The following is a 15,953-nucleotide window of genomic DNA, read 5'->3' as shown; positions in this document are numbered from 1 at the left end:
TGCTAAAAGGAATTTCATACAATGATTAACCAATTTTGATCCATATATAAGTCAAATCCATCCATCGCTTTGAGAAAATTTCAGTCCTTTAGTTGCGCCATATAATGCGGAAAATACATTAATCAAAATAAGTATTAGTGGTACAACTTATAGTCCATATATTTTGATGATAACAGTAAATAGAGTCATGTGATTTATATACTCTGTTAAGTCAACTCAGCGCAAAAAATATTTTAGATCAATCGGCTATCAATATGTTTGTGGCAGCCCTTAGCACTAGTACTTTTTTTACTGAATTAAATAATTGACACCATTAGTGAGGTCCAACTCATTTGAACTGTGTGAGTTCAAACTTTACAGGCAAAAAAGAATTGAGTATTTTGTAAAGCGACGTACCATTCTCAGTGCCCGTAATCTGAGCCAGAATCCTGAAGGATCTGGACTGGGTGGTCCCGGTGCGTGGGCGCCAATCCTCCGTGTCTTCCATGATGCGCTTACGGCTGGCGTCAGCGTGCGTGGGCACGTGGTAGAAGTGGATGTCAGTATCTACGACGTGTCTACGGGGAGGCCTGAGAGAAGAGCAGAGGTTGAGCTCAAGCACCTATATTACGACTACTTTTGTTGTAAATTAGATGGAGCAACATGTAAGATTTGCACACCAATTATTTACTGAATGAAAAATGTTTTTAGACATTAAAGAAACCTATTTTTGGAAAATCCTTCTAACACTTCTAATTGTTTAAATTATGATATTCTCATTTTAACAGTCAAATATGATGTCAGAGCTCTTTAGGCTACCGTATTTATTCGAGTATAACGCGCACCCGTGTATAACGCGCACCCGTGTATAACGTGCACCCGTGTATAACACGCACCCGTGTATAACGAACGTGCACCCATAATTTGTGACTCAAAATTGGTATAATTTTTCTTTCTTCACTTTTTCTCAGCTAAGGATTGCACCGGTACTGGTAACTGGCAAATGTTGAACACATGTCGCCATGACAAAACATTTATTCACAACATATGGTACGGAAACCTGGGAAAACAAACTACCAGTATGAACACAATTCTCAAATGGAATTTACAATTATAAATACTGTCTAATTCATCAGATTCACCAAACAATTGATTCCATTCTTCTTGAGCAACGAGTGAGTGGCTGCCCCACTAACGTTTCTCCAGAGCAACTTTTTTTATTTTACCCTCTCCTATACACTTGCCGAAGGCTATTTGGAGAGGGCTGGCTTTTGTAAAAGAAGGTAAATTATATCCCCTGAGATAAATTTAACTTCTTTGGGCCCTGGTAGAACGGGCTGCCGCGCGCCATCTGGCGGATAAAGACAGGTTTTACGTCACCCATTATAACGGCTGCGGAGGGGACTTTTTCACCGGAGGAGGGCAGTTTTTCACTGGGATTTGGTCATAAAAGCGAACACCTCATGTGCAACACGCACCTGAACTTTGCTTCAGTGTTTTGGTCCAACATTTTGCACGTTATACTCGAATAAATACGGTACATAAATTAAAGTGGCCTAAATAAGACACGGATATGCACTGGTACTTCACGTACGTTTTTTGTGTACTGTATTGAACTTAATTATGGCTAGTTGTACTTCTTACACATTGGATTGATCAGGTTTTGTTGGATTTTTCCCCCCTGTTTGACCTGTCCCTGTGAATGCCCATTCAGTTCACCTGTCATTTCCCCGCCACTGGTGTATCTCCGTGCTTGCTACCTCTTATGTGACTCAAGTGTTTCTGATTGTCTCCTCAACCCATGTCTGTCTATTTAATCTCTGTGTATTTGTCAGTCCTTGTCGGATCGTCGCACTTGTGTCGCTTGTGTTTAGGTGTTCTCCCCCCTTGTCCAGTTCTCCTCGTCTCTCTGGGTCTTCCCCATCATGGTTTGGTTTTGTTTTCTTGGTTAAGTCCTTGTTATTTTGAGCGCCTCCCAAGTTATTAATATTACGTTTGTGCACCGTCACTTCCTGCTTCCCTGCTCTTTGGTCCTATTACGCTCCTTACCCCCACTCGTAACAGTACTGCAAGACTGCAAGTACTTGTTCTCCCTTGTACTTATAGTACAAATATATTTTTACTAGTTCAAGTTGAGGAACAAGTTTGGTTCCTCTCTCATTTATTTTCGGAACCACTTTATCTTCACTAGGGTCACATTGGTACTGGAGCCTAACCCAGCTGACTTCGGGCCAGAGGCAGGGGACAGCCTGAATTGGTAGCCAGCCATTGCAGGGCACAAGGAGACAAACAACCATTCACGCTCACACTCATACCTAGGGGCAATTTAGAGTGTCCAATAAGGCTACAATCCATGTCTTTGGAATGTGGGATGAAACCGGAGTACCCAGAGGAAACCCATGCAGGCCCGGGGAGAACATGCAGACTCATAGCGACTCTACAAGCAAGTGTACCTGTGTGTACTTGTACTAAAAACACCTTACTAGGACTAAAAGTCTTCTACTAGTATTTGTATGACAAGTATGCGCACTTGTACTACAAGTGCATGTACTAGAAACAGAAAGCTAATTGTACAATTTCTCTAGAAACTGCATTTTGAAGTTTCTGATTGAAATGCAACATTGTTATGAGGGGAAGTTGTGTGTTTCAATATTCCGATAATGGTTGTAGTACCATTTCTGATCACCAATTTTACATATTGCTCCTATAAAAGAGTTTATCAGTAGTTGAGGTCTTATCCATTTGAACTGAGACGTTCATTTGCTGTAAATACGGTAAGCTCAAATGGTTTGGACATCCAATGGTATGAATGGTTTACAATCAGTTAACATGTTCATTGATTTCTCATCACACACTGTTACAGATGGAAAATGGGAATGAAATGCTTCAAAAATTAATGAGAAGTACTATTGTATGACAATGATGAACTACAATGAAAATGTCATGATGAAGGTCATTTTAACTACCTGGGTGGTTGGGGTTTTCTTTGAAGGAAAAGGAGAAAGAAGACAGACTAAATACCCTGCTGACAAACAATAAACATGTAGATGTATAGAAAGCTAACTTACTTCAAAATACTGTGGGGTCCACTTGAGAGGGAGAACAAAAGAAGAAAAGACAGTGAAGTTTTTAAAGAGGTAAAAGTAGAGATGAATTGCCAGTAGAGGGAGCCAAAAGCACAGAAATTACATTTGGGACTTTAAATTAGGTAAACCTGCTTTGTTTAGTAGTCATCTGAAAACAAACAAGCAAACAACAAAAACTACCGCACGTTAAAAAAAATATTTTGAAATCTATGGTTGTTTTTTTAAACACTTTCATGTTAATTCTTGTAAGTTGTAATTTAGAGTGGTGCACAAAAAAATATTACCAGGATAACTAAGCATTTTATCCATGCCAAATGATTGGAAATTGATATTTTCAACAAAGTGGGTATATATTTTGCAGTGAAAGTAACAACACAGAGAAAAATAATAGCTGTTGTGCCATATTTTAGACCACGTAATTGTTGCCAAAGAGTTCCAGTGTGTAAAATCAGCCAACAATTAAGCTAATTTTGACACCCATTTAATAAAATGTACAGAACTATCTAAAGGACTGAAAGGTTAAACAGGTATTTGTTAAATAAATAAATAAATAAATCTAAAGAATCAAGCAAACACCTCTAATATAAAAATACCAAAAATGCCCTCTGCATGAAAATGAACGAATACATGAAAGGATGGCAGATAAAATTAATTTTAAAAAAGAAATAATCAAATGAACACGAGTGAATTTTCAGTCTTAATATCATGGAGGATTAAATGGGACAGAATGAAATATGTAAATACATCTTTAAATAAATACTTATAAATGAGACATAAATTATTTATTTCGCCTGACTTTGATGCAGGCAGGGTCGGTTTAATTTTCACTCAGTGGCAGTGTGATTGTGAGTACAAATGGTTGTCATTCTCTATATGTGCCCGGTGACTGATTGGCGACCAGTCTAAGGTGCAGTTAGGATTTTGCCCGCAGTCAGCTGGGATAAACTCCAGCACCCAATGACCCTGACAAGGATAAGCGGTGTTGAAAATGAATTAATTTGCAGCACTTCATTCATTTATTTTATCTGTCAAAGTCAGTGGGCGGGACTAATTCCATGTAAAACATAGAATGCAAAGCAGAGGAGTTTATTGACGTTTTTGGCGTGAATTCATTTCGCCTCTCCATCTTGGCTTCATGTGCTGGGTAACCAATCAAGTGTTAGTCCCACAAACTGAATTTGATGGGTGAATTTGACAGTTGAAATAAATTCATGAAGTTCTCCAACATTCATTCATTGATTCAAAAATAAATTCGAATTTTTTTTTTATACCAAATTAGTCACTCATTTTCTGTTCCGCTTATCCTCACAAGGGTCGTGGGGGTGCTGAAGCCTATCCCAGCCAACTATGGGGACAGAGGCAGGGGACACCCTTAATCGGTGGCCAATCAATCGCAGGGTGGGCTGCAACATGTGTCAATGAAATAATGAATTAAATAGTGAAAGTGAATAGTTATATTTGTTTTTACATTTACTGGGCTGGTATTTAATTAAATAATGATGCATTTATATATTTATTTCAATATTTATTTATTTAATTCTGGCCCACTTGGTCCTTCTAACATTGCTGGGCCTGGGTATAATCAATAAAAGTCATTGACAAGGATCATAAATAATCAAGAAGTGCACTCACTCGAAGTCTGTTGAATTGATTTAAGAGGCCATCTTAACACATTCTCATTATTAGGGTGGACTGACAGATATGCTTACCACAGTATGTAGTATGAGAGGGGTAGGCAACCATGTGACTGAGACTTTCATTATGTCAATAGTCTTACTGTACTGCACACTATATGTGTTTCATTTAAATTGATTTAAGAAAAAAGTGCACCCAGTTATATTAAATGCCGTATTCTAGCAAATAATCACCACAAGGTGTGCCATGAATTCTAAACAGAGTAATGGAAAATGAAACGTATCGTTAGCTTACGAGGAATGTTTTCATAAAATTATATATATATTTATTAATTGTTCTTCTATGATAATCTTCAGGGGTGTTTACAAAGTCCCTCTTCTCTTTTCTGTAGCTATTTAAACTCTGGCTCCTTAAAAATATGATAAGGGGGATTTAAGAATGTATTGTTTCCACTTTGTAATTTTTCACCGTGATTTATTCCATGGTTCAGCAACAATAAACTGGATATCTGCTCTTGTGCCGGAGTATGAAAAAGTGTTGCTAGATTGAACAAATTAATCAATACATTTATCGAACTAGGCAGGTTTTACTGTATGATTGAGCTGGACACCATCTTCCCAATATCACAACCTCAGAGACAGATGCCACCAAAACTGTTCCTTGATTTCAATTGTTTAGATTCCAACAACAGAATAAAGAATAGCCCCACAACCCTAGTGAGGATAAGAGGATAAAGCAGTTCATTAAATTAATGAAAGTAGAGGCGGGGGACACCCTGATTTGGGGGCCAGCCGATCGCAGGGCACAAGGACAACCATGCACACTCACACCCATACCTATGGGCAATTTAGAGTGTCCAATCACCCTACCATGCATGTTTTTGGAATTTTGGAGTAAACCACAAGTACAATTGTCAAGTGTATTTATTATTATTTATTATTTTATATATTACAGTTATAATCACATTCAAGGCTAATGTAATAATATCTAAATACATTATATATAAATAATTCTAAATAGTTTAAATACTGTACTTAGTGAAAATAGTTCCTCTCCACTTGATAAATGTTTTTTAAAAATGTGGGAGTTTTAGTCCAAGTCCTCTTCCACAGTCCTGACCTTGAAGGGCAGCCCCCTTTCAGCAAAGTACAGCTTCCCGTTCGGGTTAAAACAGTTTGTGAATGCGGGTCACGGGGCAGACCTCGTTCGCCGCCGGCACGCCTGCGCCGCCCTCGGCTTGCTGTGTCTGCGCTTTTCACCCTAAGTCCCCGGTCTGCAACGGGGAGGCGGTGGTGGCTCCAGTAATGATTCTTCCACAGGACGCTTAGGAGGCATTTTAGATGGCAATTTGAAATCCAAACAAAGCTGGAAAGGCTCAGTGTTGGCTTTATCCAGATAATGTGCGCAATGGGAAATTCACTCGCAACAAAACAGGAGAAGGCAAGATATTCTATTACTTGCCCTTTTATAATATTCATCACGTCATTCTTCTTATGTGGTGAAATTCTTCTTCTTTGGCGCGTCATTCTTATACTGTGAAGTTCTTCTTTGGAGCTGAGTGCCACTCAATTCAGCGCCGAAGAAGAAGCAAAGCCCTGATCTTCGCCATTTTTCATCTCCCGTCTTTGCGTTGCAATTTCAGTGTGAATTTTGACAATTTTATGAATTTTTTTTATACTTAATATAAAATCTGCAATGTACTGAAGCTGCGAATGTAGAAGTCGCAAAGTGGTGAAAGATCACATTATCGATATACCGTGACTCGTGTTGTGTATTCGGTTGAATAGCTTGCCTAAGATTGGCATTCAAACCACTGACCCAAGAGTCAGTGCCTAAGTGCGAAGCATCGATAGCGGGATGGCCCCCATTTAGAGGAAATACAGTATTTTTAATTAAATACACAGTCAAAAAAAGAAGCTTTTAACGACAACCATGTACTGGACATGCATTTTGGAACTAACTTTGTGAGCAGAGGAGCTCCTGTCATCTGGAGAGAGGTGGGAAGAAGATTGAAAAGGAGATCGAGTAAAATGGTCAAAACAGTTTGAAAAAAAGGAATCTCGCAAACACCATGCAAACATTGGCATTTATCCATCAAATTCAGATGGTCACAGTCAAGATTATGATGGTGCTTTAGGTCCACAAAAAGAAAAAAAGGCCTGAAAGAATACAGGCAGAATAGTATGAATAATAAAACATATGCTATATGTTATATAGTATATTGTTCAAGAACAAATTCATAATATTGCGAGAACAAAAAAGTGACAAAGAAAACAGAACCGTCCTACAAGAGTGGTAGCAATATACAAAAATAAAGTCGGGTCAGTCCTAGGTCCACTGCTCTTCAGTCTTTACATAAATGATCTGCAAAGCTGTTGTCCTTCAATTTTTACCTGCCAAATGTATACCGATGATGCTGTTCTATATGTACAAAAAACATGCTGCACAGGAACTCACAGATGCAATGACGAGCGTGAGTAACTGGCTTGAAAAATCCCAACTACACTTAAACATATTCAAGACTGTCCGTATGTACTTCTCACAAAAAGAGTGACAAATAACAGTGACCCCAACATTTTTGTCCAAGGAAAAACAATCAATGTAGTCCAATAATTTAAATACTACCTAGGAATCACTCTTGACTCTCAACTTGTCTTTAAACAACAAATAAAAAACACTCTCTAACACAGTGAATAAAATTAAATTCAATCTGTCCAATTTTTAGGTTCATTAGAAACAATCTAACGCCTGAGTCTGCCAAACTATATTTTGACACAATGATCATGTCACACATGACTTACTGCCTAACAAGTTGGTCATCGGCCTGCAAAACAACATTTAAACCAATTGAAACCATTTATAAGCATCTCTGAAAGTATTGGACAGAAAGCCAAAAACGCACCACCCCTGTCAGATATTAAAAAAAATACAAACGCCTGAACTGGGACAATACTGTTGAATAAGCAAATGCGACCATAGTTTACAAAATCTTCCAACACAAAGCTCCTCCTCCACTACAAGATTTTGTACAAAAACATTCCAATACATCAACAAGGGCTGGCTCTAGAGGTGACTGTGTAGCTCCCTTCAAAAAGAGTACAATCAGCCAAAACACCTTTTCTGTCCATGCCTAAGATACCTGGAGCTCAATACCAATTAACCTACGTGAACTCCCGTCTCTGAATCACTTCGCTAATCATCTTAAAGCCTGGCTGTTAGACAAACAAAATTGAAATCACAACCCTGTCTAATACTGTGCTACGTGTGTGTGTGTGTGTGTATGTGTGTGTGTGTGTATGTGTGTGTGTGTATGTGCGTGCGTGTTTGTGTATGTGTGTCTGGTATGTGTCATTGTTTATCTTCAACCTACACAAGGGACAAAAGATGGAAATTAACCCTCGGATACAATCTTACATATTTACATATGTTCATCAACATGAATATAGATATGTTCATTAATATGTGCTGTCCCTTATTAAATACATCAAAACTCAAACTCGAACGAATAAAGTCATCATGTTACGAGAGAATTTTTTTTCAAGATGGCGTCGTCGGGCGGCAGTAGCTCCGTCCGCTCTTACTCGTTTTCTGTGTTTTACAGCCTTTCTATCTTTTTTTATTACATTTTAATATTTCTTAATATCTTCCTTTGTACTTTATACTTTTTACTTTAATGTTTTTACAACTTTCTTTGTTCTATTAGCTTAGTTTCTTTCTGCTAGTTCTTTTTTGGAACCATTCAGCCATGCAGCCGCTGTCATACACATGGGATCAGTTGTGAGCAATACGCAGCAGAAAGAGCAACACCTCGATGTCGCTGGAAATCCGGAGATGGACAAAAGTGGGAGAAGAAGTGACGCTTCAGACCAATCATTCCATCTATTATTATGGGGAAAGTGAAATCCCTCCCCGATAAGATGGAAGAGCTCTCGGCGCTTACCAGGCCAGAAAGGGAGTAATAATATGGACACAAAGGGAAAAAAATAAAGCTATGAAATGGTGATATTACACAATTATAATCCTGATATTTATAGTTTAGAGTTTTACTCCTTTAAACTACAATTTTAAATTTGTAATATTAGAATAATTATGTCATAATATTATGAGAAAATAATTGTGTTGTGATATTAAAGTCATAATAATGTAGGAATAGTGGTAGTATAAATTATGTTTGCAAAGTTAATATCGTAATAATATGATTTAACCATGGAATCTATCCAAAACATGTAAAGTAACAAAATTTTATCTCATAACATTAAGAAGTATTACTTAATTATTATATTACCACTGAAATCTCAATATTACCACTATTCTCATGGATTTTTTCTCTTTGTAATTTTATTACTCCAATATTATGATTTTATTCTCATAAAGCTTTCATTGTTTTCTATTACTACTACTATTTTTATACATTTTTTATGATGTTTTATCTCATAATACTGCAACTTTATTTTAGTTTGACTTCAATTTGGTAAAAGTCTGACTTTATTCAATCACACTCATACCTAGGGGCAATTTGTAGTGTGAGTGAAAAGCTAAATAATGAAATTAGATCCTAAGTATCCCCTCTTTCTCAGCTACCATGATGTCCCACCCAGAATGAGCTGCAGATTTTTGTAGTTCCATCTACAAGGGTACACGGTCGATTGGTCGCCGGTCTTTTGGTCGCCGGTCTTTTGGTCGCCGGTCTTTTGGTCGCCCGGGAGGTTATTGATAATTACCATTTAAATCGTTGCTCAAATTCCCTAAATTCAAACTGCGAATTACTATTTAGTCATACTTAATGCCCTATTAATTATTAGGCTAAAGAAAAGCTCCAAATTTCCCAGACATTTATTGTTTTTTGTTGGAGAACTTGTTAAGACCCTGACTGACGTAGCTTCTTAAAGGGACAACGCATGTACATACAAACTCATACACTCACACGTCGGCTCAGTGAAACTGCTCATGGCCATTGTTGGCTTTTATTGATGCGTAGACCGTGTTGTTTTACCTTGTTTTGTCGCCGGTCTTTTGGTCGCCCGTTGTCGCGGTCCGGGCGACCAAAAGACCGCCCCCAAAAGACCGACGACCAAAAGACCGGCGACCAAAAGACCGGCTACCAATCGACCGCACACGATCTACAAGTGTACTATTCTCTGGTTGCTGTTTGAGCATTCTGTCGACATGTGCTAGAAGGCTATATATGATCACCAATTCTGGTTGTGATGTCAAAATGTGTTCCCAGATTGGTTGGGAATGTAATAACAATTAAATTATAAAAGACAGCAACATTTCAATGCCATTCTTCTTTTCTACATTATTTCACTTGTGCATTCCTTTTCAATTTTTGACAAGGTCCCTATTTCAGACAACCTTTATTCTTATAATACTATATTTGCCACAGGCCTATTTTTTTTCTTTTTGTGGCCCTAATACAAGATGTTTAATTGAAAAACACCACCATGCATTTTCCATGCACGTCCCCTGCCCTCAATACCTGCCTCATGATTGATTGAAGTGTCTTTGTCCAGCACTCACCCATTGAAAGCGTGTCCACCCTGACCGTCAACTAAGCTTCGCCGTTGGCCCTCTGCCACCTCACAGGCATTCTCCGCCGAGTAGAGGCGGATGGCTGTATTGTACACGGACGGGCAGGGTGGGGAAAGGGCGCCAGGGGGGGTGAAGGCGGACATTGGGGACGAGATGAAGGCGGAGGCCTTGGAGCTGCCGCTTCCATAAGGTCCGGGAGGGTTCTCGGGTAGTGGTGGGGTGTACGTGACGGCCACAGGTTTTATGATGTCACATTGGTTCACCTGGCATGCACATACACAGCACAGCACACGCATAACACTTGCTAGTATAGGGATGCCACTGACTTTGATAATCGATTCATCACTGATTGCTTTTGTGATTAGCCAAATAATAGGTTTGTATATTATTGACATATTAATTATGGTTATGGTTCTCATGGATGAACTTTTGTCTGCCAAAACTACAGTCATGGCCAAAAGTTTTGAGAATGACACAAATATTACATTTTCACAAAGTCTGTTCCTTCAGGGTTTTTAGGTGTTTGCCAGATGTTTCTAAAGCATGATAAAATGCAATTAGACGCATTTCACAAGTATCAAAAGCTTTTATTGAGAATTACATGCAATAGGTCAATATTTGCAAGGTTGACCCTTCTTTATCAAAACCTCTGCAATTATGCATGCTGTTGTTGAACTTCTGAACCAAATCCTGACTGATGACCATCCATTCTTGCATAATCATTGCTTGGAGTTTGTCAGAATTTGTGGATTTCTGATTGTCCACCGGCCTCTTGGGGATTGACCACAAGTTCCCAATGGGAATAATCTGGAAAGTTTCCTGGCCAAGGGCCCAAAATCATAATGTTTTGTTCCCTAAACCATTTTGTTATGACCTTTGCTTTATGACAAGGTGCTCCATCATGCTGGAAAAGGCATTCTTAATCACAAATTCTGACAAACTCCAAGAATTGATTATGCAAGAATGGACGGCCATCAGTCAGGATTTGGTTCAGAAGTTGATCGACAGCATGCCAAGGAGAATTGCAGAGTTCTTGAAAAAGCAGAGTAAACACTGCAAATATTGACCTATTGCATGTAATTCTCAATACAGTGGTACCTCGTCATACGACCGCTCATCATACAAAATGCTCGTCTTACGGGGGAAATTTCGATTGAATAATTCCCCTGTGATGCGGTCAAAATTTCGTGATGCGACCAAGCCAGGTGGCCATGGCATTTTTTTTTTGCATATCTTTCGTGTATAACAATATTTACGAGCACCGGATGAGTTATTCAGACCAGGAAACGCACAACGCGCATGCGCAGGGAAAAGAGGGCTTTCTGGGTAATGAAGTATACTCGTGCACACAACGCCGACAGGCAATGGCACTCAGAATAATACTTTACCCACAATCAATACGTGGGTAAGCTCAGCTGCTGCATTTCCTGTTATTTTTATCTAATACGAGGAGTATTATATTACTTCTCGTTGGCTGCTCATAAGAAAATTAGGGGCACTGGCTCGCAACAGCATCCCCGGTAGCAACTCTATCATAGGCGCCGTTCGAGGGGATGCGAACACAGATGCTACAAGCTAAAAGGAGCCGCTAGCCAGCGCCCCCGAAGCTCCCATGAGCAGCAGCGCGATCGCAGATAAAAGACTGCTGCTCGTTGGCAAGTGGTCGTGCGTTATCCGATTGTGAGGACATTTGTGTGCATCATTTTCGGAATATTTTGAAGGGAATAGTACGACAGCAAACAGCCCATCGATGGCGAACGTGAGGGTAGAGTGTTTGTTCCGTTTACGAGTGCGTTGTGTGGAAGAAAAAAAAACCGAAGCCCCCCGCCCCTTTTGTGCCCCTCTCCCCTTGGCGAAATCCGCCCAATTTTAGTTAGATTAAACACTTTATTTCTATTAAACCACTCGTTATTTATTACTTTGTCAATATATGGCGAATTATAAGAAATAAAACATTTTTTTCAATCCAATATCCTGTTTTTGGTGTTTTTTTCAGAGAGTTAGAACGAATTAATTTGTTTCCCATTCATTTCAATGGGAAACTTCCGCTCGAGTTACGAGAATCTTGTCATACGAGCTCAGTCCCGGAACGGATTAAGCTCGTATCTCGAGGTACCACTGTACAAGCTTTTTATACTAGTGAAATGCTTATAATTGTATGTCATCAAACCATAGAAAAAGCTGGCAAACACCTAAAAACCCTGAAGGAACAGACTTTGTGAAAATGTAACATTCGTGTCATTCTCAAAACTTTTGGCCACGACTGTATGTGATGAGAAACGTATGTATGTAGTATGTATGTAGTATGTATGTATGTACGTACTCCGTTTCCAAAGCAAACACAGTTGTTTACAAATACCTAATTTTGATTCATTGGAAAGATAATCATCTGCTTTCATCAATAAATCAGAATATTTAAGTAATTTCACTTTTTTATTATATTATTATTATACTTTTTTTAGTATTTGCTCTTTTTCCTTTTTTGTTATTTTAAATTAATAATTAACAATTGAGATAAGAAGTAAATGAAATAATGCTTGTTATATTCCCCTTTATAGAGGAGTGACATTAAAGCTATTTACCTTTCTAAAATAACAGAATAATTACAGTTGTTTTGTTTTCTTTCAATAAATTTAAAAAAATAATAATTACTGATAATTGTGCTGTAGCAATTGTTAGATTTTTAATCAATGAATGATACCTTTGAAAAAAGAATTTTACAATTTTTAGCCTTCGTTTAATAATTTAAAAATACATTATAAAAGATAAGATGTTTCTTCTTTTTGTGTTTTTTAAATAACATAAACAATTATTCATTTTTAAAAAAAGAATAATTCAGTCTTTCAGTAGCAAACATGATGATAGATGTGTTTAAAATGCTATGTCACGAGGTTGACATCTAACCCATTAAGATTGGAGGTCTATCCCCATTAATGGCAGCCAATGAGTTAAGAGGGTGAGGGTTTCGGCCATTATTGGGCCAACAATATCTCCTAAAAAATTAATCAATTTTCAAATTAGTTGTTGATTAATTTGCTAATCAACAAGTCATCCTGGCAGCCCTTGTCCAGAATTATTACATGATGAATGAGGCTTCACTGCAAATGGACACAAAACTATCTGCATTCCGCACCATGCAAGTGGTATTGATTCAAATAACTTAAAACACATTTTATAATGCACTCCATCCAAAATTATGAGCGGCAATCGCCAAGAGTCCAGGTGAATGATTTCCAGACTTATGATCTAACATTTGAAAAGTCTGAAAATCACCTGGCATGCCTTAGTCTTACTTAGTAAAAGATCATCTCACGATCCTACCTTCGGTGCCACTGGCGGAGCCTTGGAAGCACTGGTGACCCTGTGAAGGAAAAATGCCATAATTTCAAGCTGAGCTCGCTAAGTGACAGACTATAAAAACATGAGGAGCCAATTCTAAAGTGTCCTCCCAACATACTCCTTCTGAAAGCATCTAATTTTAGCATGTCAATGTGATACTCTTTACTCTGGAATATGGTCGATGCCACTTAAGGCCAAATGCTCAACCAAAACATATACTATACATTTATACATCTACATCTACGCACATATACGCATCGATATCGACATATATACATATATATATATATATATATATATATATATATATATACACACACATACATACAGTCGTACCTCTACTTACGAAATTAATTGGTTCCAAGACTTTTCTCGTGACTTGAAAATTTCGTAAGTAGAGGTGTACTTTATATGGAAATTCTCTAATTCGTTCTACGGTCCTAACACAACTACCAACTAAAACCTTTAAAATTGGTCAAGGCGTCCCAATTTTGTATGAAATATGTGAGGAAACACACAAAAATTAGATACAATTATAAGGAAATGATTGATTAATGTCTTAAAATAAATAAAGCATATCTCCCTCCGTGGCCGTTATAGATGTAATACCCGTGTTTGTCCGCCAGATGGCATTTACTTTTTGAGGAATTTCATAACATGGATCTTTTTTGTATCTCCAGTCAATCATTTGCATATAAAAAAATTCGTAACCTGAAACGTTCGTACCTAGAGGCATATATCTATATGTGTATATATATCTGTGTGTGTGTATATATATATATATATATATATATATATATATATATATATATATATATATATGTGTATGTATATATATATATGTATATATGTATATATGTGTATATATATATATATGTGTATGTATATATATGTATGTATATATGTATATATGTATGTATATATGTATATATGTGTATATATATATATATATATATATATATATATATATATATATATATATATATATATATATATATATATAAATATAGTTACAAGATCGTTCCGTTTCCTACATGCCACGTTTTACTGCCCTAAACACATTACAGTATATCGAATGGCCAACATAATATTAGTCATTCCGTACATTACAGCCATAACACGACCCATTTTGAATGCAGGCAAGTTATTTTTTCCATCTGTTAAAGCTCCTTAAAGGTAATGTGATCAGGACAGACGATGAAGCATGTGTCTAGTTCAGGCTGCCAACTATTCCTTGAAAAACAGAATTGTCCAGTATTCCGAAACAACAAAAGTACGCATCACATATTGAGGTTACAAGGGATGCGCTATTTCCTATTTTATAATTCATTCATCCATTTTCTGGACCGCTTATCCTCACAAGGGTCATGGGGGGTGATGGAGCCTATCCCAGCCAACTTCGGACACGTGATGGGGGACACCCCGAATTGTTTGCAAGCCAATCGGAGGGCACGCGAAGGACAACCATTTACCCTCAAACTCATACATAGGGGGCAATTTAGAGTGTTCAACCATCCTACCATGTTTTTGGAATGTGGGAGAAAAACAGAGTACCTGGAGAAAACCCACACAGGCCCGGGCAGAACATGCAAACTCCACACAGGAGGACCGACCTGAATTCAAACCCAGGACTGTAAGCTCGATCCGCTAAGGGAAAGGTCTTTTGGTAGAGTTCTTTTTAAGAATATGCAGACGCAGATAGTTACCCTGCCAATACTGCTTTGTGACCAACAAGCATAGTAGTATGACGATGACATACAAAATCCTGCACATTTTAATGGTCGAGCTACTGTCGGTTGTCATGGAGATAACGGATGAACACATGCCACTATGGATGACCAAACAAAAAAATGCAGCAAACAAGGTTTGTTTTTAATAGAATTTTTCCTCAAAGTGTATGTTGCACTTTTTCTTATTGCACATAACGTTGAGGACACACACACAAGGCTCAGGACCGTAAGGGTTAAATATAAATTAAGCAGGACAGCTGTTTTCTTTATATTCTTTAAATCTTAATAATAATAATCTTACTTACAAAACAAAAGAATTAAAGGGTTACAGTTATCGGGAAGGCGAGCACTACTGATGAGGTGTCCCTTCTTATTTTTTTTCCCAGTGAGTTGTCAAGTACAGTCAATCTGCGATGCTAAAACTAGTACACAACGTAGACATAAAAACCCGTGCATTTCCCGAGGATCAAATTAACAGTTACTCGACAGTTGACGCAGAAATATCTCCAAGCATTCGGTAAAGCCCTCCTCAGTGTGGCGCATAGCAGAAGACCTCGGTACATATTTCCATTGGGGGTTCAAGAGCTATGAATGTCACGCCTGTCTGTATCGCCTTGTCACCTTTGCTATCGCGTCCACTTTTTCACCCTTA

The 15,953-nt window shown here is 38.0% G+C and overlaps 1 protein-coding gene across 3 annotated transcripts in view; it reads right to left on the bottom strand.

Annotated features, from left to right (window-relative positions):
* Positions 1–15,953, bottom strand: part of pdlim5a (PDZ and LIM domain 5a) — a 54,505-nt gene that overhangs the window by 20,264 nt on the left and 18,288 nt on the right. The window contains exons 4-8 of one of the 3 annotated variants that reach the window (XM_077601669.1): positions 13,554–13,593; positions 10,221–10,495; positions 3,048–3,068; positions 2,946–2,963; positions 397–569 (exon numbers count right to left, since the gene is read on the bottom strand). In XM_077601669.1, coding sequence (XP_077457795.1) covers positions 397–569; positions 2,946–2,963; positions 3,048–3,068; positions 10,221–10,495; positions 13,554–13,593 — 527 coding nt within the window. The remainder of the gene's footprint in view (positions 1–396; positions 570–2,945; positions 2,964–3,047; positions 3,069–10,220; positions 10,496–13,553; positions 13,594–15,953) is intronic. The other 2 variants (XM_077601670.1, XM_077601671.1) reach the window with 2 other exon arrangements.

This window comes from Stigmatopora argus, chromosome 5 (assembly GCF_051989625.1).
Source record: "Stigmatopora argus isolate UIUO_Sarg chromosome 5, RoL_Sarg_1.0, whole genome shotgun sequence".
Lineage (NCBI taxonomy): Eukaryota > Metazoa > Chordata > Actinopteri > Syngnathiformes > Syngnathidae > Stigmatopora > Stigmatopora argus.
This window is presented reverse-complemented; position numbering and strand designations above follow the sequence as displayed.